Source organism: Clinocottus analis, unplaced genomic scaffold (assembly GCF_023055335.1).
Source record: "Clinocottus analis isolate CAN_PGR_092001 unplaced genomic scaffold, fCliAna1.0.p SCAF_7, whole genome shotgun sequence".
Lineage (NCBI taxonomy): Eukaryota > Metazoa > Chordata > Actinopteri > Perciformes > Cottidae > Clinocottus > Clinocottus analis.
Window position 1 is genome coordinate 18,001,032 of NW_027176229.1, and position 27,732 is coordinate 18,028,763.

The 27,732-nt window shown below is 41.3% G+C and overlaps 1 protein-coding gene across 6 annotated transcripts; it reads right to left on the minus strand.

Moving 5' to 3' along the window:
- Nucleotides 1-489: 489 nt before the first annotated feature.
- nipbla (NIPBL cohesin loading factor a) lies at nt 490-27,732 on the minus strand. Of its 6 annotated transcripts, none has more exons than XM_068604586.1 (49): nt 27,369-27,732; nt 25,687-25,763; nt 23,758-23,902; nt 23,314-23,479; nt 22,442-22,542; nt 22,209-22,320; nt 21,740-21,900; nt 20,163-20,311; nt 19,317-19,407; nt 18,829-19,050; nt 17,678-17,920; nt 16,828-17,573; nt 15,040-15,253; nt 14,738-14,914; nt 14,469-14,642; nt 14,148-14,309; nt 13,951-14,060; nt 13,771-13,857; nt 13,284-13,515; nt 12,697-12,848; nt 12,498-12,578; nt 12,246-12,346; nt 11,940-12,069; nt 11,737-11,819; nt 11,158-11,290; nt 10,681-10,824; nt 10,468-10,554; nt 9,905-10,125; nt 9,687-9,789; nt 9,389-9,487; nt 9,023-9,169; nt 8,097-8,231; nt 7,800-7,898; nt 7,423-7,476; nt 7,225-7,333; nt 6,953-7,083; nt 6,632-6,772; nt 6,442-6,535; nt 6,079-6,233; nt 5,827-5,917; nt 5,460-5,633; nt 5,099-5,289; nt 4,676-4,783; nt 4,030-4,230; nt 3,519-3,665; nt 3,029-3,381; nt 2,703-2,877; nt 1,812-2,009; nt 490-1,711 (listed from the first exon to the last, which is right to left on the minus strand). In XM_068604586.1, the coding sequence occupies exons 3-49, from the start codon at nt 23,819-23,821 to the stop codon at nt 1,364-1,366; spliced, it is 7,596 nt and encodes a 2,531-aa protein (XP_068460687.1). In that variant the 5' UTR covers nt 23,822-23,902; nt 25,687-25,763; nt 27,369-27,732; the 3' UTR covers nt 490-1,363. The 6 variants fall into 6 exon arrangements, with proteins under 6 accessions (XP_068460687.1, XP_068460692.1, XP_068460691.1 ...); XM_068604591.1 differs by having other exon boundaries at nt 17,398-17,573; nt 18,829-19,047; nt 23,758-23,905; XM_068604590.1 differs by having other exon boundaries at nt 17,398-17,573; nt 23,758-23,905.

A 27,732-nucleotide genomic window follows, 5' to 3' on the forward strand; every position in this document is an offset into this window, starting at 1 on the left:
GTACTACTAATGACTGTAATCCCAAAAGTCTGGCCATTTTTACTTTAGTGATCATATTGCTTCATGTACTAAATGCAGCTGGTATAAAAAGTTGCTTATGACTTCCGTAATGGGTAAGAATGATTCTCCAAAAGGGCAAATTCAGTAATACACCCCGGAAATGAACATTATCGATTGAAATCATGGTACATTTCATATAGTATAAAAATAATTAAGATCACAAAATATGACTTTACATCTGGTTGTGTTTGTTTTTAGATATTTAGACCAAAATACAAAAAAAGGTTTGTCTGGCATCATTTTGAAGGCTCTCCTTCATAAAGAGGAACTCTCCTTTCAGGCCTGTCTGTTTTAGCAGCATCCAGGCCCTAAACTTTTCTTCATTTATAAAATGTAAAGATCAGATTAACACTTTGAGCAGACAAGTGACAAAGAGAAGTAGAAAATTTATTGCAGTATTTGTTCCACCAAAAGGGTATAAATCCCCTTTCTTCTTATTACTAGGGTGACCTAATACAACAAAATCTACATTTACAAAATATCCTCCTGCAATAGGCCACATATACTGCATGCGTAGTTCGAAATAGAATAAATTATGTTCAGAGGACTCTGCCATTGTACAGCATGGACAAATAAAAGTGAACAAAAATAAAAATTAATATTTTTTTCTTTTTTCTTCTTTTTCCTTAAAATATCTAAAAGCTAAAAGGAAAAAACCATCAGGGTGCTAGTATATAATAAACTCCAAAAACACTTTAATAAGAACATCAAAAAGACTAATTTCCAACATTCACTTAAGGTTTTATTCTTTTTTTACAGCTTTTTTGTCTTCAGAGATATAAACATTTTAGGTTTTTGTTGTGTTAAACTATGATACAGTGGGAGTAGAAATGAGCGACTAGAATCTGCTGCACAACAGCGAAGGAGCTCCCACAACAATGTTGACAAAACATTTCCCCCCAGGTCTCTTTTCTGATAGCCTTTTTAAGGGATAATTTGGGTGAATTATTCCTTTAATGCCTTCCGGATTCTATCCTCTGCACTTGTACACAAACAAAACGTGAGCAGTCCCTCTAATATAATAAGTCTTATGTTTTGTGTCATTTTTGCAAGAATAACTCATGTAAAAGTATGTAGTGTCAAATATTCTTGCCCTCCTGTGTTTTCTTACAAAAATGAGGAAGGAGAGGAGCAGGTTAGGAATCCAGTGAAGTTTGGCTGTGTTGTTGGAGGTGGCAGGTCGAGGAGGAGGAGTAGGAGCAGGGAAAAGGAGGATTTTGATAAAGTAGAAATGGAGAAGGGGGATCAAAAAACGAAAGAAAAAAAAAACGAAAAAAAAAAAAAAAACACCACACAGGAGCCATTAGCTAGCTCCTCCTTCCCGCGCTGCATACAGTGAGCGTAAAGTCTGTACTACTTTGTTGCTCAGTTTGTGGTTGCTGGTCAAGGCAATCTTCTTGTAAATTATGTCCGATTCCTTAATTGTGTCCACCCAAGGCACCAGTTTGCGGCCGTCGCGTTTCTTGGCCTCCGCCCATGGCCCCGAGTAGGAGCCGGCCATCCAGTGGATGCTGTATCCATGGGAGGTCTTCTGGATGACTCGAGCTATTTGCGGCCGGTCCTTGTATTTGGGGCAGGAAAGGGCAATCACATCCATAGAATCCACTGTCTCGTTCATGGAGTCACCTGCTCGCCTTGACCTTCGAGAGGACTGCGGGGGAAGACGGAAGAAGAAAGAAAGTGTTGCACTATTTTCACACACATTTTCAAATGGTATTTTATGAAATAGTGTGCGTTTCAATTTTTCTCACCCCTGGCGTCCTTTCGTCTCCATCACTATAATCGTCATCAGTCTCTGGACCTGCCTGATTGCGCGGACTGGGTCCTGACATGGGGCCAGAGCCTCCCAGTAGGGCGCTTATGGCTTTGTTTCTGATGTTGGCGCTGGCGGACGCTTCTCCCTCCTCATCCTCTTCATCTGGGTCCAGATGTTCCATCAGAACCTTAAACTGTTTGGAGTGGAAAAGACAAGAAATTGACTTTGAGATGTGTAATTTCTTTCAAGCCACCAGAGGAAAAGCTTGGCGATAGTATAAGAAGTAACAAGGCAAGGTTATACACGTTGAGGTTGGTTCTGTAACAGAATATGCCAGCGTCCACTTCAGAAAAGACTTGCCACCACTTTGTTTTGTGGTACGCGTCTACACTCTTCGTTATGGAAAGAGATAGTAAGACCTGACTTACTGTGAAAGTGACCAAGAAATGATTTCAAAACAAAAGTTCCCTTCTGGTGAATGTGATCAGCAATTTCACATTAGTTAAGTCTGTCAGTCAGTCAATAATGAATAAATATATAATAAAACATAATAATTATTATTAAATAAATAAAAGGACTGGAGATTAAAGGAATTAAAGCAGCCAACTTAAATATTAATTATGTCAAAGATAGAGAAAGGTGTCTATTATGAGTAGAAAAGGCCTGAGACCCACTGCGGAGCCTCGTTATAGGTCAAAACGTCATTTAACATGAATACTGGACTTCCTTGACCCTGATTTTTCACATTTTACTACATACTGTTAACTTTCTTCAGATAGTTATAATTTACTTCGTAACTAAAATGCTGGCAGATTAACTGGCAATCGGCAATGTCAGCCTACATAACACATTGGCAATGATAGTCTGATGCAGCTGTATTCCTTACATCTAGGTATTGTCTGACGATTCGCTTCTTGACATCTGTTGACAGTGTGGCGCGTGCCATGTTGTTGGCGATGAAGTCGATGGTTTGTCGTGGGTGGAAGTGAACAGTGTTTTTTCGGTTCACTGCCTTATCGTACACCTTGGCTGACTCTGTCGGAGAGTACTTCTGAATTTTACTGTGGAAGACAAAAAAAAAGAGTTACACAGGTCCTACATTTCCCAAAGTGGTTTAAGGTTTGAACTGGTCAAACGAATCCTTAAAAATGTCGGTATATTTATGTATTGTTTTATTATGTTTATTATTTTATTTTATTATGTAGATCTCACCCGTCAGAGAATCCATATTGGTTTTTCAGATGCTGTTTGAGCACCAGCAGCAACAGGATGCCTTGAACAGCATTAGCAAAGTCCAAGAGACCTGAAGGATTGTCAGGGATGAGCCTCATTACTTTGTCCACATCCTCTAGATCCAAATCGTCCAGATCAGATTCGGACTCCGAGCTCTCTACAGGTTTTCTGGTCTTTTTCGGCCGCCGTACAACACCGTCAGTGTCGCAGTTTTCTTCCCCATCGCTCCGAGGAGAATCGCAGTTCATGCTTTCCTCTTCATCCTCTCCATCTGACGTGTTCTTCCACACCTTTACCTTCTTTTCCTTACGCCTCGGCTCCTTTAGCAGAAGCTGGACAGGAGAAATAAATAAATAAAACTCCATATAAATACTTATATAATTATAATAATGAACATAAATGCATTTCAAGATGTGTTCCGCCCTATGACGCAGACAAATGCAAGCTACTTTTCAACATGCTATCCTACCTCTTTGAAGGTCTGCAACAAGTTGCTGCCAGAGACAGACAGTGTGATGTCTATGTGGTGCATGATGAAAAGAGGCTCCTCCTGGCTCTGGTATGGGAAATAGGCCATGTTGTCTGCTACAAACAGCAGCATGTTTACTTCCGTCTTCTGCAGAAAGAAAGAAGAGAGAGAAAAGACACGATGGAGAGTCAGTGCCTGACAAACTCACACTGCAGTGTTTGTTTATTTAGTATACCTACACTTCTAAAATTTGCAAAATAGTAAAATAATTGGATTCAACATATTTATAGACAATAGTGTTCGTCATTTCTTTATTTTCTTTGTTATTTTGTCTATATCCCCAAGAATCATATTTAACATGTACACATTTTATGCAATTCTTACTAAGACACATTGCTAGCAAATGTGTTTAGAAAAAAAAAGAAAATTTCCCTTTGGCATGTTGTTAATGAAGAAATACTACTTTAAAATGAGTGCCAATATATGTCAGTATGACTGCAGGTTCACTCACAGAACTGTCATCGAAGAGGTTCAGCAGTGAGATGAGGAAAGCCCTCCGGTGTTGCCGGTTCCCCCGGATCATAGAGAAGAGGTGGGAGCAGAGTGCCGTGTTCGTCTCGTCCTGTCGGAAACCTCGTATGATGGTCCTCCGAGACGACTCGATGGCCTGCTGCAAGTTGAACGACATCTTCATCCCAGCCACTGCCTTCATCTGTGAAAGAATATGTTAAAAGAGAAGTGTTATAAACTCAGCATTTCAGAGAATAGTTCAGACAGCTGCTGCCAAGACTATCTGTGCCAATAAAATAATAACACTCAAATTTGTGTTGGAGTATTTCTCTAGAACAACAAAAGCTCCATCCACACTGTACAAAGAGAAGACAAACAATATTGTATCGAGAATTTGGATGTAATGCTTTTTTCATGCGTGTGCTCCCGGAGGTTTATCTGCAGGCCATTAATGGAGGAATAAAGTTCCACCACAAACCATTTCCTGCACTAAAGCACCTATGGAACATGGCTGTATCTGAAGTGATACGTATTTTATATTGTCATTGATAAACTTTTAGCTCTCTAACATTCTACCAACGGTGCTGAGAGGTTGCTGAGTGGGAGACAAAGTTGGAATTCTTAACCAGTTGGCATTGAACACTCACATGGATGAATCCTGTGTACTTCTTGTCAATCTCCACCAGTTGCGTGTCAGATTTGTTCCTCATGCTGGCCTCCGGGTCTGTTCCCATTGCAACGAGGTAAGGCACACACTGCAGAGACGTGACAAACAGAAGATGTGACGCTCACATGCTTATGTTCATATTTCTGTTAATAAAACAATTTAAGTTGAAGTAAATGAGGGTTCAATTATAATAGAGCATATGAAATATGTTTTTTTAAATTTTTATTTATGATTTAAGATGCTCTCGCACACGCGCACAAAAAGAATTGTTGAATATTATATAAAAATACCGCTTATATCTATTAACACAATTCTTAAATTCTATCCATATGCAATATTAAATTGAATTTCATTATTTATCAATTCCTGGAGGTGGAGTGGTTTGACAGCTTTTGGCTCTTACCTGCACAGGATGGATGAGACCCTGGTTGAGTGTGAGCGCGATGACGTTGAGAGCAAAGTGTCGTACACTGGACTGGGTGTGAAAGAACGCCTCCAACACCTGCTTTAGATAAAGCTGCATGATGGAGCTGCTCATCCCTGAAGAGATGTCTCCCATCTCCTTCAGATCCTCCTGTTTGGACAGTTTCTTCCCTGCAAGAACACAAAATGAAATGCGTTGCACCAACTTTTACAGGCAAAACTTTAAAAAGAAAACCATTTATTCATGACTTTGTACACTACAGAGTCTGTATGACCGCAGAGGATGTAACACTGGAGTGCTGAATCAAAAATCAAAAAAGTACAGCAACAGCTTCACTTACATTCTCTGTCGGCTTCCTGCATCCGTGTGTCTTCCTCCTGAAGGTACGTCTGGAGGTTTTTGAGGATCTGGATTTTGAGGTTGATTGAGGAGGCACGGTCAGCCAGGATGCCGTTGTACAAGGTCTTCACCTCAGGCATAAACATCTGGCTGGGATGCATGATCACAAGGAAGCCTGAGGGGAGAGAATGACACACAGCAAACACATGGGAGAACAAGTAAGCAATGCATCTCCATATACCTCATCTCCACCTGCTGGGGAATGAAAATGTGGACTGAGACACACAACACTCTATGCTGTTTTGCACACAATAAATATAGTGACCTTTACATGAGTCAAACCGAATAATTTAAAACGGTGTTCTTGCCTAAGCCGATGATGGCTTTGGTCTTGACCTCCTCGTCCTCATGTTTGGTGAAGTATACCAGCAGCTCAAGAACTTTCTCCTTGATAACAACCTGCACACAACACACAAAACACAGAGATGGTGTACATTTAATTATTTCTAAATTTCCAAAATTCTAGTTTACTTGCAGCAGAGCCCAAAACTAGTTTGAACGTACGATTGAAATCCATTGCTTCCCACAGCTTAAATGTCAAAGTTAAAATGCAATTCTACCTTGTTTGTGCCCTTGAACTCCTCCAGATCAAAATCAAAGTGCCGTGCCAGGGCACCCACAGTGAAGAGCGATCGCAGCAGGAAAGGCTTGTTTGCTACCAACGTCGTGCTGTTGGGATCCTCATGATGCTGAACCTTTAGCTTGTTAAGTGCTCCTGGAGAAAGAAAGAATACATTTCAAGTTACTTAGATTAACAGTGTGTCCTATAACACTGGTGGTCTACTCTTTTCTAAATTGATACATTGCTGAAATGCAAGTTCTATTTTCTCATCTTGGAATGTGGTAAAAGTGAAACTTTTGGGCTCAATACTGCAGACTTAAACTGAGCACAGGAGATCGGAGTTGCTAACTGTGTATCTCACCATAGAATCTGTTGAAGCAGGCCCAGACAAACTTATAGTTGTGCGTGACTTTGTTGACAACAGCTCCAAGACAGCTCACACAGTGCTGGACCACCTAGAGGAAAGGAAGAAAGACATCATGTCATCTCTATGACAACACCGATTAAATTTCACAGAATTTATTTTCTAAAAACAAGCCACTGCCACGCACCGTCATGCCGTATTTGATGATAAGCTTCATGAGGTCTTCTTCGATGGTGGCAAGGTAAGTTTCACTCGGGTGCTCCATCAGAGGAACCACGAGCTCCAAGATCTTAGCCACGTTGCAGATGACCATGAAGTCGTTGGCAGTCTGCGGGGAAACAGCACAACAGTCACTACTGGGGAAGCTGTGATAGATTGGGCAGCAACAATGACTAGATTGGGGGTCCTTAATTTTGCCACGCTGATATAAAGGATCCTTCATTTTATAATAAGCATATTTTCTAAATAATGAAGCAATAACTAAATGGATTATGTACAGACAACTTACATTACACTTTGTGGTCAGGTAGGGTTGCATGGTCATGGCATGTTTGACCATGAGCTGGGCCCGGATCTTGCTGAATAAGTACAAGGTGGTGATGGACGACACAAGCCGCGTTGAGTTTACACCTTTGGTGTCTACAGAGGAAAGAGGACATCAATTATTCTACTTTGAAATTGTATCTCAATCTTATGATAGAACATTGATTAACTCCACTAGCAGTATAGAAGGTAGTTTAAGTCAACTGCTGCATTACGGCACAGTTTAAGTTTGCAAACCTGAAAGAGACTCCTCGTATTTGAGTATGTGTTCGACCAGATTGTCAACGAGCTGAACACAGGCCTTTCTGGCTGGCTTGTACGTGGCATCCTCTTCAGTCTTGAGAAGCTAAAGCCAGAGAGACAATAGTCATTTAAAGAATGTTTGAAACTTTGATATATTCCCCAGCAAGTTAAGAAGCAAAATCCAATACTTACATTCTGAAGAAGCTGCTCAAACCAGTCATAGCCGGTGTCTCGACAAGCTGAAACCTGAAGTAGTGACAAGTGATTATGTGGTTGTAGGCCTCGGCCAACCAGTCATTCAGACACAGGTCGGATCTGTGTGTGTCTATGGACAATATTATGACCCAGACACGATGGCGTTTGATGTTCCGACATTTGTGGAACAAGCATAAAGCAGAACTCGTGGGTATTTCAATGGTACATGATGAAAAACAGTAACTGTTTTTACGGAGATAAGGCGGGCCCCTTTTCCGGCGCAAATACACAAAGTATTAAGCGAAGTGAGTTAACTCACATGAAAAGGCGTTGCGGAAATTCTTTTTTTTTTGTGAACGCAGCATTAAACTTACCACATCAGTGATGTTGAGGATCTTTCTGGTCATGGTCTCTTTGTCTTGATTTGGAGTCGGAGTAAACCACAACTTCTGGAATGTCTCATTCACCAGTTTCTATAAACAGCACAAGTTCATGTATCGTTAGTTTTGATCTATACTTCCTACAAAACATTCAATGGTTTTAGGGATGAATTTATTGGACCAGAGTTTATCTTAAAAGAGGCGTAATAAATAAAGGGAATACTAATGACGAAAGAATGGATCTCACAACAATTAAAATGGTGGAGTTACGAAAGTGCAACTGATCCATACCTTGATACCTTCCTCATCATTGACTCTGCGGATCATCCTCACACACATCTCAGTAATCTTGTTGAATGTTGGCTGCTCCAGACAGATGTCTCTGAGGATCTTGATCACTCGTTTTCTTACACTGATACCAGTGTCCTGTGCACCAAAACAAACATTTGCTTGGGGTGTGATTGCACTTTTCTGGCAATAGGTGGCAGTATAAGACCGTAATGAAGAGTGAACTTCCCATGAACCCTCTTGAGCATTTCCATGACAACAGGCACAACAATTTGTTCATCTTTCAGATGCAGAGTACAGAGAAAGAGCACAACAAAGTGTGTGTGTGTGTGTGTGTGTGTGTGTGTGTGTTGTACTTCATTTCAATTTTGATCGTGTGTATTACCACAGCAAAGACAATGCTCATGTTGTAATTATATCCAATCAAAATAAACTTAAAACATCTAAACCAGTCTTTTTTTCTGAAAACAAAATTGCCCTCCTATTCAAGAGCCCTGAATGGGACAAACCTCCAGTCTGAGCCGTGCCCGACCCTGGCACGCCGAAGTCTGCCATTTTTCAGCCTGAGCCCAATACCAATAACTCTAAGCTCTCTTTGATACACACAAATACACACACTCACACTCTACTAAGACTACAGTGTAATGCACATGAGTAAACTGCAACACTGCCTCCAGTAAAGTAACATAAAGTTGGGTGGCTTGGGCCATAACGATCAACAGCCAGTGCACAGCACGATGTATAAAATAACAATAGAAAAGAGCAGTGCAAAGAAAAAGTAAGCGCAGTATGTCACGTTACTGTCAGCTTATGAATGGACTGGCAATGCCCTGATGATGTTCTGTTCTGATAAATCAAAGTTCATACTGGGAATGTAATACCTCACAACACAATAACAAGTCTACAATGAGTCTGAATGAGCAACTTACCAGTATCCTCTCTATGAGCATGTCATAGTACTGCTCGGTGAGTTGGGGTCTGCTCAGCACAAATTTGCCAAGCAGCTCCACAGCTGCCTCTCTCACACTGGTAGAGTTGTCCATCAAGCGACCGTGGACACCACGCTGCATGTCAGACTGCAGAGAGAGAAGAGTGTGTCAGCATACAGAGAAACGACAACAAGATAACTTGCATGCACAGAATAGTCTAGGTAAAATAAGAAAGTACATCTTGACAGAGCCAAAATGTGACTAAAACAGAGACTAGGATGGCAAACATTGTGTGCAGTATGTGAAGCATATGCCCCATTTGGACATTGGAGAAAATTGTCTTTTGTGAACACAGCTGTAACATACCCTTGCCAGTATGCTAGGGTCCACAGCCACAACCTCAGAGAGACATTTCATGGCTTTAGTTCTTACAGCAATGGCATTTTCCCCAAGGACTCGCAAGATCTATAAAAGAAAAAAAGAAATGCACCAGCCTGATTACAAAAACTGATATTTTTCCATTCAACAGTTGACAAAACAGACAAACCAGTGAAACCTTAATAACCCCTTTACCCTACTGTGTGAGCGACTAATAGATTATTTTACATCGCTGCTGTAATTCATTCAAAAGAAAAAGATATTTAAAGTAATACTCAATTCTTACCTGTGTTAAATAAATATCAAAGCTCTGGGCGAACGGCCTCATGGAGGCCAAATAACGCACAATCAGACAGGAGTCCTCATAATCCACAGTGTCAGAGTTCATTCTGGGGAGAAGGGCAAAGAGGACAAATGATATAGGATTATACTCGCATCATGCAGTCGACTGACAAAGAGACTATAACTGACAGACAGCTGGCACGACAACAAAGAAATCTTTACTTCAGTGTGGCGAAATGAGCAGGCATTGCCTTGATGATGTTGCGCAGGAACTTCTTGCGCTTCTCGGCACGCTGCATAATGTCACCGGTGGTCTCCATCTCCTTGGCATGTTGTGGTCCGTCCGATGAGTCATCATCCTTGGAGTTCTGGTTCCTCATGGACTTCTCAGCTTCTGTTGTGGCGTCCCGAAACCACTGGGCAACGTAGAACTTTCTGGCAAACTAGAAGACATAGAAGGTGTCAGTATCAGAGTGAGTGGAATCAGAGAATATGATTTATTTAGAGCAATTTATCAGTGAATTAAAAATTCCATTAAGACGTATGAGTGATACTAGGATTCAGTTTTGTTATGCGAGCCTGGAGAAATTTATTTCTAAAGAATTAATGAGCAGACCAACAATTTTTAGTTCATCAGTCTTATGGTTACATAGGGTGTTTTTTATGTGGGCAAATAGCCCCATGAATCGAATAAATTTAGTCAGTCAATGTGACACTCAGATGTCATACATCTCCAACAGTGTTTAAAAGTCACCATTAGCATAGCCAGTCTAATGTAAACCCACCACCAGTGAGGCATCAGTCTCAGCATTCTCCTCTAAGTAGTCCAGAAGGGCCTTCTGCAGCTGCTGGGTCTCGTCAGTACCTTGAGACTAAACAACCAGAGAGAGCACATAATACATTTTCTGCTTGTTCCGTTTAACTTTATCTTTGTTGCTATAAACATCCATTACGTTCAGGAGATAGTGAGGTCATCAAATGTGAAGTTGTTCTTCTACCTGTTGCAGGATTCGATCGATTGATCTCTGGTCCATCCTGCTGGTGACGCTGTCCTTCCTCAAACGGGCAGCCACCGTGCCCAGGTAGTCTAGAGATGCTACTCTCAGAGCCATCTCTGTCTGCTTGTTACTGAACTGGTGGACCTGATCGGAACAGACAATTTCATATATTTTTTTACACTTCAGACCAAAATTGACCTTTACTTAAACCTTAAAAGAAAAAAATAACCAATCTTATCACAGCATTCAAGATGAATAACTTTCATGGATCTTTTTAAGTTGTTATATAACTAGTGTTATAAAAAAAAAAAAGTACAAAAGAATTATTAAAATGAAAACAAAATACATACGACAAAGGGATGTATTTTACACATGAGTTGCAAACTCTTCAGTCTTAGTCTCAGTGTTAAAGGAAGGTAAGTATGTCCGCTGCCTAGTTGCATTTCCAGTGGAAAGAAAGCGCTCTGTCATACTAACCAATAGTCGACCAAGCAGACTGAGCAGCAGCTCTGCAGCGGGCCACTCTGGTTTGTTCACTGTTGAGAGCAGGTCCTGGACAAAGTTCTCAAACAATGGCCGGTAATCCTCTTCTGCCTGCTTGCTGCCACATCTTAAGGACGGGGAAAGAAGAAGAAAAAGATGGAAACAGAAATAATTAATTGTAGCAAAAATGATTAGAGGCCGAGGGGGTCAGAAAATAAAGCAACCGAAAATGTAAAGTAGTAAATTGATATGCGAGGCCTAAATAGCCGTACTATTGATTGACTAATTCCATCAAACATGAGGAAGTGTTTGAGGACTTGACAAGCAAGTAGAATTAATTTGCATATTGTACAATACCCAGCATGCACATGGGAAACCATGCACACCATGAGGATGGTGGTGTTATGATACATATTTTTAGTGACTACAGAGGGTAGAAATAATGGGAAAGAGAAACGGTAGTGATTCTCCGGCCTTTTTCTCATGCATTGACGACAGTTTTAGTACAGTGCCACTTTGCAACTATAAGTACAAAGCCTATTGCAAGGCAGTACAGACTGGAGTGGTAATTACTTTTTGAGGAAGACTGAGAGGAAGTTTTGTGCTGTTCTCATTGCCGTCTCATACGAGTTGGTTATCAACACATCTTGATCCACCTAAAAAAAAACAAACAAAGGACACAAAAAGGACATGTGAGGACTTTTGAATGTGTGTCTGTATTTGTATACATTAGCTTGCTTGTGTGGTAACTTTTGTGCGTCTGCTTGCGGTCCTACCTTGCTCTCGTACTCGTCGAAAATGTCTCTGTCGTTGGGGAGGTGGACCACACACTGGATCAACTGCAGCACCAGAGCCGTCACCATTTGGATGTACAACGGCTCTCCATCCTGGTCTGAGCTGTTCAGCCTGATGACACGAGAGCCAAAGATACACGGTAAGTTACTATTATGGATGAGTAAAATCTTCACCTCAGCGATTATTCCGCTACATTAATGTCCAGACAATAATAATTTGATGCCTTATCCCTGAAAACACCTTGTGGACATAAATCAATGTAAAGTTTTAGGAGAAAAAAAAATAACCTGAAATTCCTGAGGGAGCGCTTGCTGGTGGGCAGTCTGGCCAGAGAGGTAAAAATCTCCTCCAAGATCAACTGTCGATGCTTCTCATAACGCGAGAACACCTGGAGACAGGAAATATGAAAGGTGACGAGTCTCTCCCTTCAGTTTTGTAGAACAGTAAAAACATGCTTTTTAAGGAATGTACACCAACAGCAGGATGTTTTTAACTATGAAAAAAAAACTGCAATTGAGTGTGAAGAAAAACAAACTTACTGCTGTAACTAGTTTGATGGCACACAATTGCAGCTCACTGACATTCTCCACAAAGAACGGTGTGATTCCCATAGAAGAAACCTGGAAATGAAACAGAGAGAATGACATAAATCATCATCTGGCTTGCAAAGAAATTGTTTGACTTCATAAAACGGATGACCACAGTCTGACATTATTTTTAAGTGCTCTCAGCTTTTACCTGGAGGATGGTGGTGTCCGTAAGAAGCTGGATGTCTAGGAGCTCCGCGATGTTGCTGACAATGTCGCACACTTTGTTGTACAACATGACAATCACGCGCTGCTTGTGTGTGGAGCACTTTGCACGCTTTGCCTTGGAGCTTAACAGGCCACCTAGATGGAAAAGAGAAACCCTTGTAAATACTTTGCAAAGTGTTTTTGATCATGAACCCTGATTTTACATGCCGAACATTTTCCATTTCTCTTCATGAAAAAAAAGAAAAGTTGTGTGTTACTTTGAATGACAGTCCAACATCATAATAGAGCAAACAGACGACGTACATTTCTTAATTCAGAGAGTCTTTTTGGCTGCTTGAGATGAGATGCTAGAGTTTTAGATAGTTTCCTCTACAGATCATAACATTTGTGCTTAAGGTATATACTGCCACGGAGGTGGAGTTTAGTAGCAGTTCTTGGATAGTTTTATAAACAAAACTCATGGAAGGTTCTAACATATTAATCAGCCACATAACATTTTTTTCACTAAGACCCCAGTGGCTATGCCACATATACACATGGAAATTAAAGCATTCTTGTCTTCATCCTCACCGCCATGAGGGTCCACCCTGTAGACTGGGTCATACTGTGGATACAGTGTGTTCTGAAGATGGAACTTGGTGTATTGTAGCACCCTCTCTATGACGTCTTCGATGTAGACAGCCTTCGGCATGTGCCCCGAGGTCATGATGTTAAGAGCTGTCAGACAGGCGTCTGCTGACTTTGTGACTCTCTCCATTATCAGGTCTCTCCAAAGTTTCTCCTCATCTTCAGCATCGGGTTCCTGAGGTGGGATAGGAAAGAAATATGAATGCGTTGGACAGAAATAAACTATCCAATGTTATTGTTTTTTTTATTTATTCTTTCAAATAAATCTTTTGCAGCATTATAACAATTCCTTTTACATTTTTATAGCCGGGTGTAGGTGGGTATTTTTCAACATGAATAATGTTTGTTTTTATTCAAACAGAATATCACAGAATTCTCATGTTAGTTAAACACCACCCTGAAGTATATTCAACACAGAATGGGAGCTCACATGGCTCATCATGGTGGAGAGCCTGGACCCATCCAGGATATTCTTTTCCAGTATGTTCAGCAGTTTCACCAGCTTTTCTGATGGGATCTACAACAACAGAGACAGTTATTAAGACCTCCATCTGAAACAGTACCACACACCAGTCAAACTTTATTGATAGTGATATACTATACACAGTACCCTGCTGGAGATGCCCATGGCCTTTATCTTGGCAGACTCGCTGCCCAGTTCACTCAGCTGGTGTTTGCCGAGCAGAAATTCTTGAGGAATCTCATCATCATCTGCCTCTGCTGGAAAACATGAAACCAAAGTGGAATAAAATACGGTGAGGTTTCTGCCTTTGGATTTTCAAAGCGATAGTCAGCCCTCATATTTACCCATAGCAGTGAAATCCACATCCTCCAGATTCTCCAGTATGTTGTCAATGCTGTTTAAGAACCTCTTGTATGTGGACGAGTCCATCAACTCTTCCTGGGTGAGCTTGGGTTCATACGCTTTTCTTTTCTTCTGCTTCTGCTTCTCCTTCATTTTTCTGGCAACTGAGTGGGAGAAATTTCATAAAAATGTTTTTTTTGTTATGTTTTCATTGTCAGATACCAAACACTCTCTCTACAAGTTCATTATTTGAAATTAATGTCACACACAAATGTAAAAAGGACATGATTGGATATGGGATGACAGGTGACTTGAATACAGACCTTCAGTCATGCTGGGTGGCGGTGAGTGTTCATCGGAGGATTCTCGGCAGCGGCTCCCTGAACCTCGTCTGCTGTCCCGGTTCCCACTTTTACGATTTTCTCCTGAACCCCGGCGATCTCTTTCTTCCACATCCCAGGACCTGTCTTTGTCTCTGCGCTGGCGCTTCTTTGCAGCTGTAGAGATTACGCAAAAAGAAGAAAATCAGGCCCTAAAATAAAAAATAAAAAAAAAGGGTATACCAAAGTAAACTAACTGTAATTTTACTCACACTCTCCATTTGCGTCATAGTCTTCATCTGAGCTGACCTCAGCATATTTGGGCTTCTCATTTACAGTGCTTCGTTTCCTCTTGTTCATCTTGACCCTCTCACAAAGGGGCATGGTTGACTCAATCTCTGCCAGCAGCTCTGGTGGCAGCTCCTTCAGAACTGCTGGGTCCATACCACCTGAAGATTTTGGCACATCACAATTTCAAGTTATGAACAAAAAAAGGAGTTCTGTTATCTTGTTTAGTTAACTAAATGGAAAAATACAAATGTACACAGAGTGGAAAAATGCTTCTTGTCCTTACCTTTGCTGGACCTCCCTGAGGAGATCCTGTTCTTTCCCGACTTGCTGTGTCGAATGATCCTCTGGATCTGGTCAACGGAGAGCTTCTTCAGAACCACTACAGGCTTGGGCCTCTTCTCAAAGTCCTGCACCAAACCAAGCCTCTCCAGTTTAACCTTGGGCTGTCCCCACATCTGACTTTCGTTTGACCCACCGCCGTCCTTATCACGTTTGATCTGAAGAAAAACAACCAAACAAAACAGTCAGAAAAGCTCTGTGCACACTAAAGCGTGCCCTTTGTTTCAAGAGTAAGATACAATAATGTAAGATAATAAAATGCACAAAATAGATCACGGTGATTGACATGAGATAAGTTATGATACCAAAGAACAATTCACTGTTTTCCCAACATTATCTGCATGTCTTAAACTGTATGAGTAATGGTCAATCAATATATGGTACATTGTCATCAATGCAGTGCCAAGACAGCAACTTCCCCCAGCCACAGAGTGTGACGAGGGCCTAAACAGAAGATTTGGAGTATGAATGTTTTCGCTCTTACAATATCCAACCCTTTCTAGCTGGCTGAAATAAATAAATTAGTTAATGGCACGCATCAGTCAATGAGATTTTATTTCATAAATAAAGAACATAAGGTTGTTAAGTATTCCTTTTCATTTATCATGACATTGTTCTGGATTTTTAGAATCTGTCTATTATATTATATGCTGAAAATCCTATAATTGTGGATACGTTTCTCAGACTCAATTTGATCCAGATTCAATCAATCCAATCCAGTCACAGCAAAGTCATGACTCACTCGCTAGCCAATGCGAAACATTGCATCCCATTGTAATCGCCACCAGTGACTGACATACATTGTAAATTACCAATTAAGCCAAAGCATTGCTGAGCTCTACTGAGAAGAACAGGGTGCAGCTCTAACAAGACGATAAAGATCAATATTGTGATCCCATTTCATTTTCCTGACCAATGCCAGTGACCTTTTGACAGATCGGTTTGAACTATATTTCTATTCTTCAGCAGCTGGATGAAGACTCTTTTCAAAGTCGAATCCCAGTAAACGGCCACATTTTCCGTAGGCATGACAATCATTGTTGTTGTGGTGTGCTGGGTGATCACTAACCAACTTTGATTGCAACATTAAACAACTGGCAGCGTGATCGTTTGCTTAGGTGCTTAAAATGTACTCCCATACGGTAGCTGCTCGTGCAACTATGGTCGTTTGTTCCTTAATACAACTGATCCTTCCTCATAGCATAAAATAAGCTATTGTATACAACGCACTTTTTTTTGTCAGCAAACACTAGCATATTTTTAAAAAATAGAATGGGGCTGGGGGTTGCATCTTTCAACACTGCATTAACAAGAGATGTGAGAAAGGATGAAACAAATAGAAGCTTAGTTGTCAAGAGAAAACTAGCTTTTTTTCAGTCCAGATATTTATGGCTGCACAATGCGGACGGTGAATGTTTTAAGCAGACATTTACCCACATGAAACATCTGAGAAACAGCATGGATAATTTCTTAAAAAGGTACTTGCTTTTGTTAACACATCGGACTATCAAATTAATAAACTCTTCTATTTTAAGCAGATGTTAGGTGTGGGTGAATGTATTCACAGATTTTTATCCAAGGAATAAACAAAAGGCGTACAAATGGGAAAACAAAGATGTAAACGAGAGTGAACGGTGGTGTGATTTTTTTGTTGTTGTTGTGAGATTGCAGGCAGTGAAAGTTGAATGATTGGTAGGTGGGTAGACATTTGGCTTGGGTCAGCCCAGATCACCTTAGGGATCTGGAAGTTCTTCAGTGCGCCACTATGCCCTCCAAGGAGCTGAGCAGGGAAAGAATCTGGAAGTTTAGCACCAGAGGCAGAGGATGCCGGTTTGGAACCATCCTGCCTATTGCCGCTCCTACCAGGTTCCCCAGTGGAAGAAGCCCGGTACCTATCTCTGTCACTTCGACAGCGCGAGTCAGGTGAGCGTCGGTCTCGACCACCTGTCTCGCTCCGATGCCTCCTATCTCTGTCAGCTTCTCGGTCCCTGTCTCGTCCGTGTTCGCCTCGGTTTGATGACTTTGGCATCTCTCCCCGTCTGTCAGAGGACTTCTCATCATGTCGGTGCTTTGATGAGTCCCGACCATCTCTCCTGCTGTCATGTTTATCGACCCTGTTCTTGATGACTTCCGGTCGCCCATCTGGTTTCAACCGCAAAGCCGTGTCAGAACCCTCCACTGCAGCCGGCCCACTAGCTGGTTCTTCAGGCCAGCGTTGGGCCTCAAGGGCTGGAATAGGGGCAGCCAGACAGGGGTCGAGCTGGCCATCAACTCGGCCTGCCTGCTGGAGGTCGATGCTCACCATGAGGGGAGGGCGGCTGGCACCATTCCCAGCTGCGGTGGCCTCTTGCGGGGTCAGTTTGCCAGCATTGCCCCCTCCTGTCGATCCACTTCCTGGGGCACCTGTGGGGCCACCTGGTCCCCCTGCGCCTGGCTCCAGGGGAAAGGAGTCCTGTTTTCTCTTCTTCAGTGGCTTGTCTGTAAAGGGAGAGAGATATAAATAAACAAACTGGCAAAATTTTGTTATTCACAACCATTTGTTCAGCATGTATCCATAGAGTCATGTTTATGCCTATACATACCTTTATCTTGAACCTCCTTGGAGCACTTCTCACTCGCTGCCTCTCGTTCTATCCTTTCAATTTCAGCGAGGGCATCCAGCTCTGCCTCGTCGTACGGGGAACTGGGAGGCTGGAGACCACTGGCACCACAAGCTTGCTGCTGTTGCATCCGAGCTAGATTTTGCTGGAGAACAGGCACCTGCTGGAAGCCCAGCTCTGCCTCCATATTATCAGAGCTCTCGTCCATTCCCGGCAGTGCATCACCTAAGATATGAACAAAACCACAGTTAGAAGGTTGTATTAAAAAATCAGAACCATTTATTTGCTAAGTATGTTACACATACGAGGAATTTGTCTTGGCGGGTGGTGCATACATTAGACAAACAACAACAATCATATAGAAACATATGAAATTTACAATAGAATATAAAATAAAGTACACAAACAAACGGATTACAGTACTAAAAACAAGTGTATTGTAGGTGTATGTGAAAGTGTAATAATAAAGTGACAAGTGTATCTAAATATGAGTGCTGAAGGGCTGTGCAGGGGAGTGACTGGTAGGAAATTGTCCTGGGGATGTCAGAGTCAGTCAGTGTGCGACCCGGGCTTTGATCATAAGCCCGACTGCCGATGGGAAGAAACTGTTTGTGGAGCATGAGGTCTTGGTCCTAATAGATTGCAGCCTCATGCCAAATGGAAGGGACACGAACAGTTTGTGTCCATGGTGAGAGGGGTCGGCTACAATCTTTCTTGCTCACTTCAGGGTCTTTGAAGCGAATAAGAGGGACGGCAGATTGCAGCCAATCACCCTCTCAGCAGAGCGTATGATGCGCTGCAGCCTGCCCTTGTCCTTGGCAGTGGCTGCAGCGTACCAGGCGCTGATGGAGGAGTGGAGGATGGACTAAATGATGCCGGTGTAGAAGTGCACCATCATTGTCTTTGACAGGTTGAATTTCTTCAGCTGCCTCAGGAAGTACATCCTCTGCTGGGCCTCCTTGGTAGTGTTGTTCTGAATGGCTTTAAATGGTCTCCACGCCAAGGCGTGAGGTCAGCATACCACCTCTTAATACAGCTAAATCATTAAAATGCTGTGAAAGCATGAAAATTGAGACGAAGGAAACCACCGAACAAAAACATGGGTGCCCAGCTAAGATTGTGCTCTTCCTTACCTGGGGTATCAGATTCATTTGACTTGACCCTGGACAACTTTAGTGTGAGTTTTGTAGAGTCCTTGTTTGGAGAGCTCACAATGTCGTACAAATCTTTCTCCTCTTTTACTGCGGGCCCCTTCTTCCTTTGCTGGAGCTGCAGGTTCTGGGCAGGTCCTCCCTCCCTCGGTGAGGCCGCATAGGGAGGTGGTGACTGCAGAATCAGCGGGGGACGAGAACCTGCTGGAAAGAAGTAACACCAAATAGAGTTAAAGTTACCCTCCAAAGGCAAGTAATAATCAGACACAGCACTGTCGTTACAATTGACACAAGCCGTCCTCCGCGACTGAAATTATTACTCTGGCCTTGTTTCACTGAGAGAAACCGGCCTCAAACCATTCTGTTGCAGTAAAATTGTAATCGTGAGTTTTAGGGAGCCAAGGAGGCCATTTCTTAAAAGAAAACCGACAGGCACTGTAGCGTCTCTTCTCCTCTTCCGGTGTACTTACGTTTCGGTGTTCCTTCACTCCCTGCTGGGGAGCAGCCGGATTGTGGAGACCTCAGAGAGAAAGAAGGATTTCTCATGGTGGAGTCCCCATCCTAGACAATGCAAAGAAAACATAGATGTAATCTACCAGGTATCGGTTTTAGAATAAAAATGATCTGATGAAGGAGCCCTGACTTCAGTGTGCAGGTCCATTATGTTTGCAAAAGTATAAGGGGGACCAAGATAATATGAACATGTCATTTTTTCCAGCAATTCAGAAGCGTAATGCTAATTTAAATTATTATTATTATTATTATTATTAATAAGAAGAAGAAGAAGAACATATTAAGATCCACCTTAAAACCAGTGTCCATATATACAATTGCAAAGTAAAAATACCAAAAGAAGATTAATCTCTGAACCCATTAAAAAACGGAGGAATCGCATGGTGTGTCCAGTTGTTAAAATCTGAACAAACCTAAAATACACACAAATATATAACCACACATGTTCCTGGTTGGTAAGCATTACTCTTAACATTTTAGAATTCATTGTCTTCTCTTTAGCCGGATCCAAAATATTGCACCTGAATTCATTATAAGTCGGCTTGTGCAGTTTTCCATCTAAATGCCCCCTGTTATCTGTTTCCTACATGAGCAGCGATAGACAGAACTTTTAAGTACAGTGACATCACATGCATGCCCTCAACATGATGATAGTAGAAAGTGTATTTTTGGCTCACATTACAAAACTTCCTAATCTAAAAATCTAAAAATAGCATTATTAAACATGAAACACTGTTGTTTATAATAGTATGCCTTGAGTAGTGAACTGAAAATGTACTGATTTTAGAATTTGTCAGTTGTACCTCATTGCCGAGTCGGTGTACAATGTTCATGTAGTCCTCCGTGCCGTGTCTGTCTGAGAGATGGTTGGCAGCGTTGGCCATCTGCCCCGATACTTTGCCCTCATGGATATTTCTTATACCACCTGGAACCATGGGACTGGCCACAGATACTGCCAAATAAAAGAAGAAAAAATTGGTCATTTTTTTATTGATCCATGACTGAAGCATTTATAATTGTTAACCAAGACAGAAGAAATCCCATAAAATGTTTGCCCCACTGACCTTTTAAATGAAATTATTAAATATCAACTATGGCTGCAACAACGAATCAATAAAATTTGATTATTACAGGTTGGAATTTCATGATTGATTCGTTGTGTCGCGCGACTATTACGCCATTGAAAAGGCGCAGAACAGTGGACAGAAGGTCCAAAAGGTTATGGTGCAACCCATTGTATCCTTTTGTATGTCACTGCTTTGTTGAATTGCTTACTACAATAACTTGGAAGCTAGGCTAACCGTTGTTGTTAGCTCGCAAGCTAGTCATTCATTCCCTGTGTTTGAGCAGCGCTGTTGGGTTAGATGACAACTTATTGAAACCATGTTTCTTCATTTAAAAATACCACGGGGGTTTCAAAAGAAGCAATGTGTAATTATAGCCTCTGAGGTACGGTATTTTGTATGACGTAAGGTTAAACTGGAATTCTAATCTCTCGTTCTCTGAGTTCTGAGTGTGTGTGTCAGTTCTGACGTTCAAACAAATCCTGTTAAGTTTTCAGATTTTTTTAAAATGATTTATTGTTATGACAGCTTAGGTCCCTTAAAACAAAAATATAATTTTTTTGTGTATTTTATTTTGAAAAGCCTATACAATTGGCCAATGTAAAGCATACATGTGTATGTTTTTTCTTTTAGTTCATTTTGTTTTAATTACTTTTACAGCTCAGGGATGTTCAAGGAGCAAACCTGTTTGTGCACTTTCTGAAGGTTTTTTGCATTGTGAATTTGCAATGTCATTTCTGTTTATGAATATATATATATTTATTTTTAACCTATTCATATTCAATTTATCCAAATCATCGATTAATCAGAAAAATAATCCACAGAATAATTGATTTTTAAAATAATTGTTAGTTGGAGCCCAAATATCAACTGTACCATTTTTACGTGTTTTTATCAAATTCTGACTTTTCGTTGTCCGAGGCTTCCCTGTTTCAAAGTGTGGAACAAAATAGTGTTATCGTTTGGGAAATCCCCGCTTAAACATCAGACTCAGCCGAGACGAAATACAGTTAGAAAGCTAAAAAAAAACATGAGGCAACACCTGTGAAGCAACTGAAGGAAGTGTTTAGTTCGCACTTAAAGTATCTTAACAAGGAAGGAATAAAAACCTCTAACTTTTGAAGTATACTTCTAATTGTCTAATGTCAGGCTGTTGTTTACCCCACATGCATGTCTGGGACTGCACTGGTGTCTTTCAATTAATCATACAGATGATGTATGTCAGCCAGCCAAACACACACACACACACACACACACACTTCAGCAAATGCCCCCTGATGCATGCAAATGAACATGCAACACACATATACTCTCACCTTGTTGTATCTGTTGGTGTTGGTTATAGCTGGGTGGTTGTTGATGGGGATACTGCTGTATGTAACCAGGGGCAGGACTCTGGGGGGTGTAGGGGCTGGGTACTGGACTGTTCTGGCCCGCGTACCGACTGATGGAACCAGTCTGGGGAGCAACAAACCGACTGGACAAGTAGAGGAGACAACAGGGAGAAAAAGTGAGCGAGCACGTGGAAGGAAGTTGCATGCTAAAAACAGTAAAACAACTAACAATACAATAATTTAAATTAAATATAATTGTATTATCCATCAATTATATTAATGATACTACTTATACAGACAGCAAATCATCCATGAAACAAGAGAACACAAAATATTGTGATGTAACTGGGATATAACTATAAAAAACAGGATAATATGTGTTAACGATTACATGGTTACAGTTTTTAGTAATGGTACATAAAGGTCTGCTAAATTCTGCAGCCTGACTCACCTCGGTGGATTAGGAGACATTGCATCCGGCTGAAAGTTTGCAGGCTGGGCAGGGCTATGCAGGGAATTTTGGGTGATCTTGTACGTTGGTACCATTGGCTGCTGCATAACATCTGTTCAGAAATAATGAGAAAAAAAAAATCAGTATATTGATTTATAAATATCAACATGAAGTTGTGTTTTATGGTTGCATGCTTTCATGTCAAAATGTGCATCAAGTAGTTAAATCCATACTTTTCTCCCTGAAGATGCCAGGGTTCCTGGCCAACATGGTCTGCAGCAGCAGTGGTGCATCTCCCTCTGGCTCATCGCTACCAAGGTTGTCCTTCAGCTCTCTGAAAACATGTGTAAAAAAATAGTTTAGTTAAGTAAGCAGCATCACAAATAGCAATAGGAAGAAAAAAATATAAGTGAATAATGTTTAAAACTCAAAAACATGTACGAGTACAAATAATTATTGCATTTAACATGTATATGAACATGTAGCCTACAATTTAGGGTTGGGAAATTGAACACTACTGTATTCTACAAGACAGTAGCTATCTCTTGTTTGTTTTTGGAACGTATGGACAATGTTGAAAACAGAAAGCCTTCATGGCAAAAATGGATTTACAGAATCTTAGGAATGACCTAAATTGATTTGGTTTGTCGGGTATATTTCAGTGGTTAAATATGAATAAAGAGCATTACCTCACTACAAGGTGAAAAGTAAAATATGGCCTCATTGCACAACCATATGTAATAATCACTATTATTGTCTATTGCCTATTGTTAATGTCTAATGTTGTGCCATGAAACCAAAGTGGCACCTTTCAAGATAAATGATAAAACATATTTTAACTATAATTTGTACAATGTTTTAATTGTTTTAAGTCTGTATTTAATATTTGCTCGCAGAAAATCCTCATTATTTATAAAGTCAACAGTAGCAGCTCTTCTGTTGCCTGTTCTTAAAGATTATTTGAAAAGTTATGTGACATCCTAAGCCTTAACACTGAATGCCAAAGCATTTTCATGCAAATGTCATGCCTCAAATCAGGGTAGGGTCCTGACTCTCTGTACAGAACACAATGTTGACACATACACACTTTCACTTATAAACTCACATGTGCTCTGTGGACACCTGGTTGAGGCCATGGGCCAGCTGGGAGGCCAGATTCTCATCCCGACAGCCCAGTAGGCAGGTAACTTCCTCTGCGATTCTCCCATTGTATAGGAGGCTCTTAGTGGTGGTGGCCGGGAGAGGGGAAGGGAGGGGCAGCTGGTTCAACACTAAAACAAGAAGAGAAAGATGATGCAAAGTAAAGAGATGGGAAAATAAAAAAATATAGATGTAAAAAAGAGACCGAGAAGGTGAGAAACAAGCATCAGCAATAGAGGACACGTAGAAAAGCAGGGAGAAGGAAAACAAAACATGGCACGAGACAGAATATACTATCACAATTACAAATTTACGTTGGTTAATATTTCAGATTGGCAAGTTATATTGGAAGAAGAGACACAACAAAATATGTGATGGTGAGTTTGAAGAACGGCTGTGTGTCACTCACAGTCTGTGAGGCTTGCGATCCCAGCAAGAGTGGTGATGGGAACATGAGGCATATCCCCATTCATGCTGAAGGTGAGGGTGGGGGGGTGTTGATACACAGGTAGATCAGGGGGCCGATGAACGACACCCGTCCTCACATCTCCTCACTCCTAGGAGAGAGGAAGGTTAGTCAGGAAAGGGACAAAGATTTTTTTGCAAAACAGCAAGAGTAAAGACAGGAGAAAGAAGAAGAAAGAAGGCAAGAGTAATTGGAGGAGAAAAGTCAAGGATTCACGAAATGAGTTGAGACATAAAAAAAGGGATAAAACAATAAAATAGATACGATTCAGGCACATCAAAAACATGGAATCAAATAAAGTGATTGGACCAAAATGTTCAGCAGAAATACTGCTAGGTCTGCCCTGATGCCGCACTGATATTGTGTTATTGAGAAATGGTATCAAATGCATCATCTGTAAGCCACAAATAAACGTGTCTCATTAGACTGTGTCAATCAAGAAAGAAAAAAAAAATCAACAATCTTGTCAATCAAGAAGAAACTGCCACAAATCTTCCCCTTTTTACTCATACATCTAGTATTATATATATATATATATATATATATATATATATATATATATATATATATATATATATATATATATATATATATAGTATTCTATAAGGAGGGGGGGGGGGCGCAGTACTCTCTGTACTCTGTGGGTTATAGCAAGGACACAGGATCAAAAATGTCATGTCACTACCAGAAGTGGAGGTTAGGTGTCTTACTCAAGTATGTGCAACAGATAAAAACCAACAGAGGCTTGAATCCAGGTCTTAGAAGACTATTCGACCAGCCTGCCGCTCGGTTATGTTATGGTATTATACTGGCATATGTTATAAGCAGAGGCAAATCAACAATTAATGAAAATATATACAAATAAAATATTTTAATGATTGCTATTTTTGTTCCAATCTTCAAAATAAGTCATAGTTTTAGCCTTACTTAATAACTAATGCTAATGAGTAATTTAAACGCAGATTACTTTACTTAGCTTCCTATGAGTAGCAAATATGCAAAATATACCAACATCTTGGTGGCTTCTATAGGAGGTGGAAACCAGTGGCAAACTCTGCAAGGTGAATATATTGTAAAAAAAAAACTAAAAAAAACAACTAAACAACTGCACAATATTGATACCACGATTGGCTCATTAGGTTAAATAAAAGAAAAGGGTTTTGTGTGTCGGGGAGCTTGCTCAGCCATGCATCATACTGCCACCAGATATGTTTTTAATGATATACAGACCCGGTAATAATGCACTCCAGTGAATAAGCTTTGACATTCTGATTGTCCCTGGTAGTAGAGTAGATACTAGAACAAACTTTGTCTCCATGTTCTACACTTAATATCACCAGTACTGTGAAACTGAATTAGTCGTCAACCGCTTTCAATCTTTGTATTACTACCATACCAGTGTATTCCTCTTTACTAATGTCAAACCACAGGGTACTTCTCAATTTGTTCAAAAGGATGGATGTGCACAAATTAGAACCCTATGTTTACTTAATTTGTCGTATACCCTTTCTTGCTAGGTGTCCTTGACCTTTTCAGTAAGATTGCACACGAGGTCAAAGAAAAGCAGAAGGAAATGCTACCGGCAATCTTCCGAATATCAGCCTCAGCTTTGTGGATAACCCTGGTTGCTACAACAAGCCAGTAGACGATCAGCACAAAACTCTTTTGTTTTCTGTGTTTCCTCCCCAAGAAACAATTATCATGAATGTGTTAGACAGCAAAGTGAAAGACATTGAAACCCTGAGCATCAAACCCTCCCTACACATGTTAACAGTCTGAGTTGTCTTTTTAATTAAGAGTAAGCCGACATTACTATTGTTTATATTGACAAGACAAAGAAATGATAAATGGCTCAAACCATTGTAATAATACCTTTTTGAAGAATTCAGTGCAGTCTCGGGTGGACTCACTGACATTTCAGATAAAAAAAAAAGTCCCCCTCCTTCAATCTGTTGAAAGAGAACATGGACCTGCGTCAGACTTTGGAACATAAAAATACATTTTCGTATGTGCACAATTTTGTGTTAAGTTGGGTCTGGCAGTCAAACTAACCCAAAACAGCAAAATAATGCTAGATACAGCGTCACAATATTGACTGTCATACCACAAGCGTGTCATGTGTGTAACAACCATGGCATCACTGCTCAACAACCTTTAATGCAACAGCACGCAGCACTTTTGACCTTATGAGAAATCCTTCTCCACTAATGCTAAGGAAATGCACGTTTGAAAACAACTTCTGCCGAATAGTAGAATAATCTGTAAATACGCTGGTGCGACCGTACTCCCAGTGCACACTGATCTCTCGTTGAAGTCATAGCGTAGTAAATACGTGCAACAGTTTCTGCACAACATCGCCATTGGAGGATCAACAGATGGATATTGTAAACATTGCATGAGCTAGCTGGAGCGATAGCATGCTCGGTAAATGTGCTCTTCCTCTACTACACAGTGGCTTGGCTGACAGCTGTGAGACTGACAGGCAGGAGGCAGCACAAAGGAACAGATGCACTGTGATGGTGGCAGCAGTAGGGGGTGGAGGGGGTGGGGGTGGAGTTGCATCCTTCAGGAGCAGACAGCCACCGAGCGCAGTCTGAAAAACTGCAGAAAAGCGATCAAACTGCATTTGTTGTCGCCGAGAAGCCAACATGCATGAGATTCCCGCCAACATAAATATGTCAACCAAACTACGAAAACTTGTTAGTATGACGTAAAGTGGCGTGAACTACGACGGAGGCGACGTAGCGTGTGTTCAGTTTGTAACTTAAGTCCCTCAAAAGGTTTCAAAACAGGAGAGTAACCACAGCCAACGTCAGCCCTGTCAAAACGGCTCCAGCGAACCAAAAGCACACCGCTCAGTCACACAAACGTAATGACAACACAACGACGAGCTGAAGCACAGTGGACGTTAGCGTGCACATTAAACTGTTTATATCTTAGCGAGCTGAAACCGCCTGCTGCACAAACCTACCAGCGGTAACTTCACGTCACTCCGTCCAGAAGTTTACTGTTACGAGGTCGGGTCTTCAAAGCCGACCTCGGAGCCGGAGTTACCTTTCACTATGTCGTTAACACCGCCTGACAACCACTCATAACAGTAGTCGTGTTTTAACGGCGAGCTAGCGATGCTAACTAGCTCCAATTGTTGTTGGTTCGCTCCTAACGCTGTCCAAATAAAACAGTGCTTCTCATTTAATACAAGGGGACGCTTGTCGGGATATATACGTGTTAGCCCCCCCTCCCCGTGCTCGGGATAACGAGACGGGTTGAGTGTGGGTATATGTAAAAGCAACTGTACCGATTTTAATTCCGTTGGCATTGGCCCGATCCTCGACGAATGACATCCAGTTTGAGGCCGAGCGCCTCGGCGGAGCAAAAAAAAAAACACACCTAGCTAGCTCGGCTGGCTAATTCGCTAGCTTCCGTTACCTCCTGGTCAACGGTTAACGGCGCCGTAGGTGGTAGCGCGCCAGAGCGGTTTTATTGACGCTACCGTCAATAATCCCAATTTGTAAACTCCATTGCATCGCGTTGAACGGGGCGGTTATATTTACCTTGGGATGATGCGTTCAAAGGGAGCGGAATGTGCTCTGTCCGTGTCCGCGTCTCTAGCTCCCCCTTTCTTCTCTCGCGCAGATCCTCCAGGAGGAACTCGACTGGCTTGCCAGCTAGCTGGTTAGCTAGCTTGCTAAGCTATCAACAATAATCCGGGTCGGACCGATTCGTTCTTTTTCCGCCACTCGAGGGTGAATGTTTCAACGTACATTCACGGGGAAACATTCGCTCGTCGGAGTTTCAGTCGGTCTGCACCGACATAAACAGTGAGTGCAGCCAATTTCAACAATAAACGAGAAATATGACGATTGTTGCGATCATCGAGAGGCTCTCCTCTCGTAGAACAAAATGCCGACCGGAAGT

Bases quoted from the DNA above. Each gene is read 5' to 3' on its own strand.
- nipbla (XM_068604586.1), bottom strand. From the start codon at position 23,821: ATGAATGGGGATATGCCTCATGTTCCCATCACCACTCTTGCTGGGATC. The intron at 22,321-22,441 runs GTATGGATTTAA...ATTTCTGAACAG, and splicing joins TGGCATCTTCAGGGAGAAAA to ATGTTATGCAGCAGCCAATG. The intron at 7,899-8,096 runs GTATGGATCAGT...TGCTGTTTATAG, and splicing joins ATGATGAGGAAGGTATCAAG to AAACTGGTGAATGAGACATT.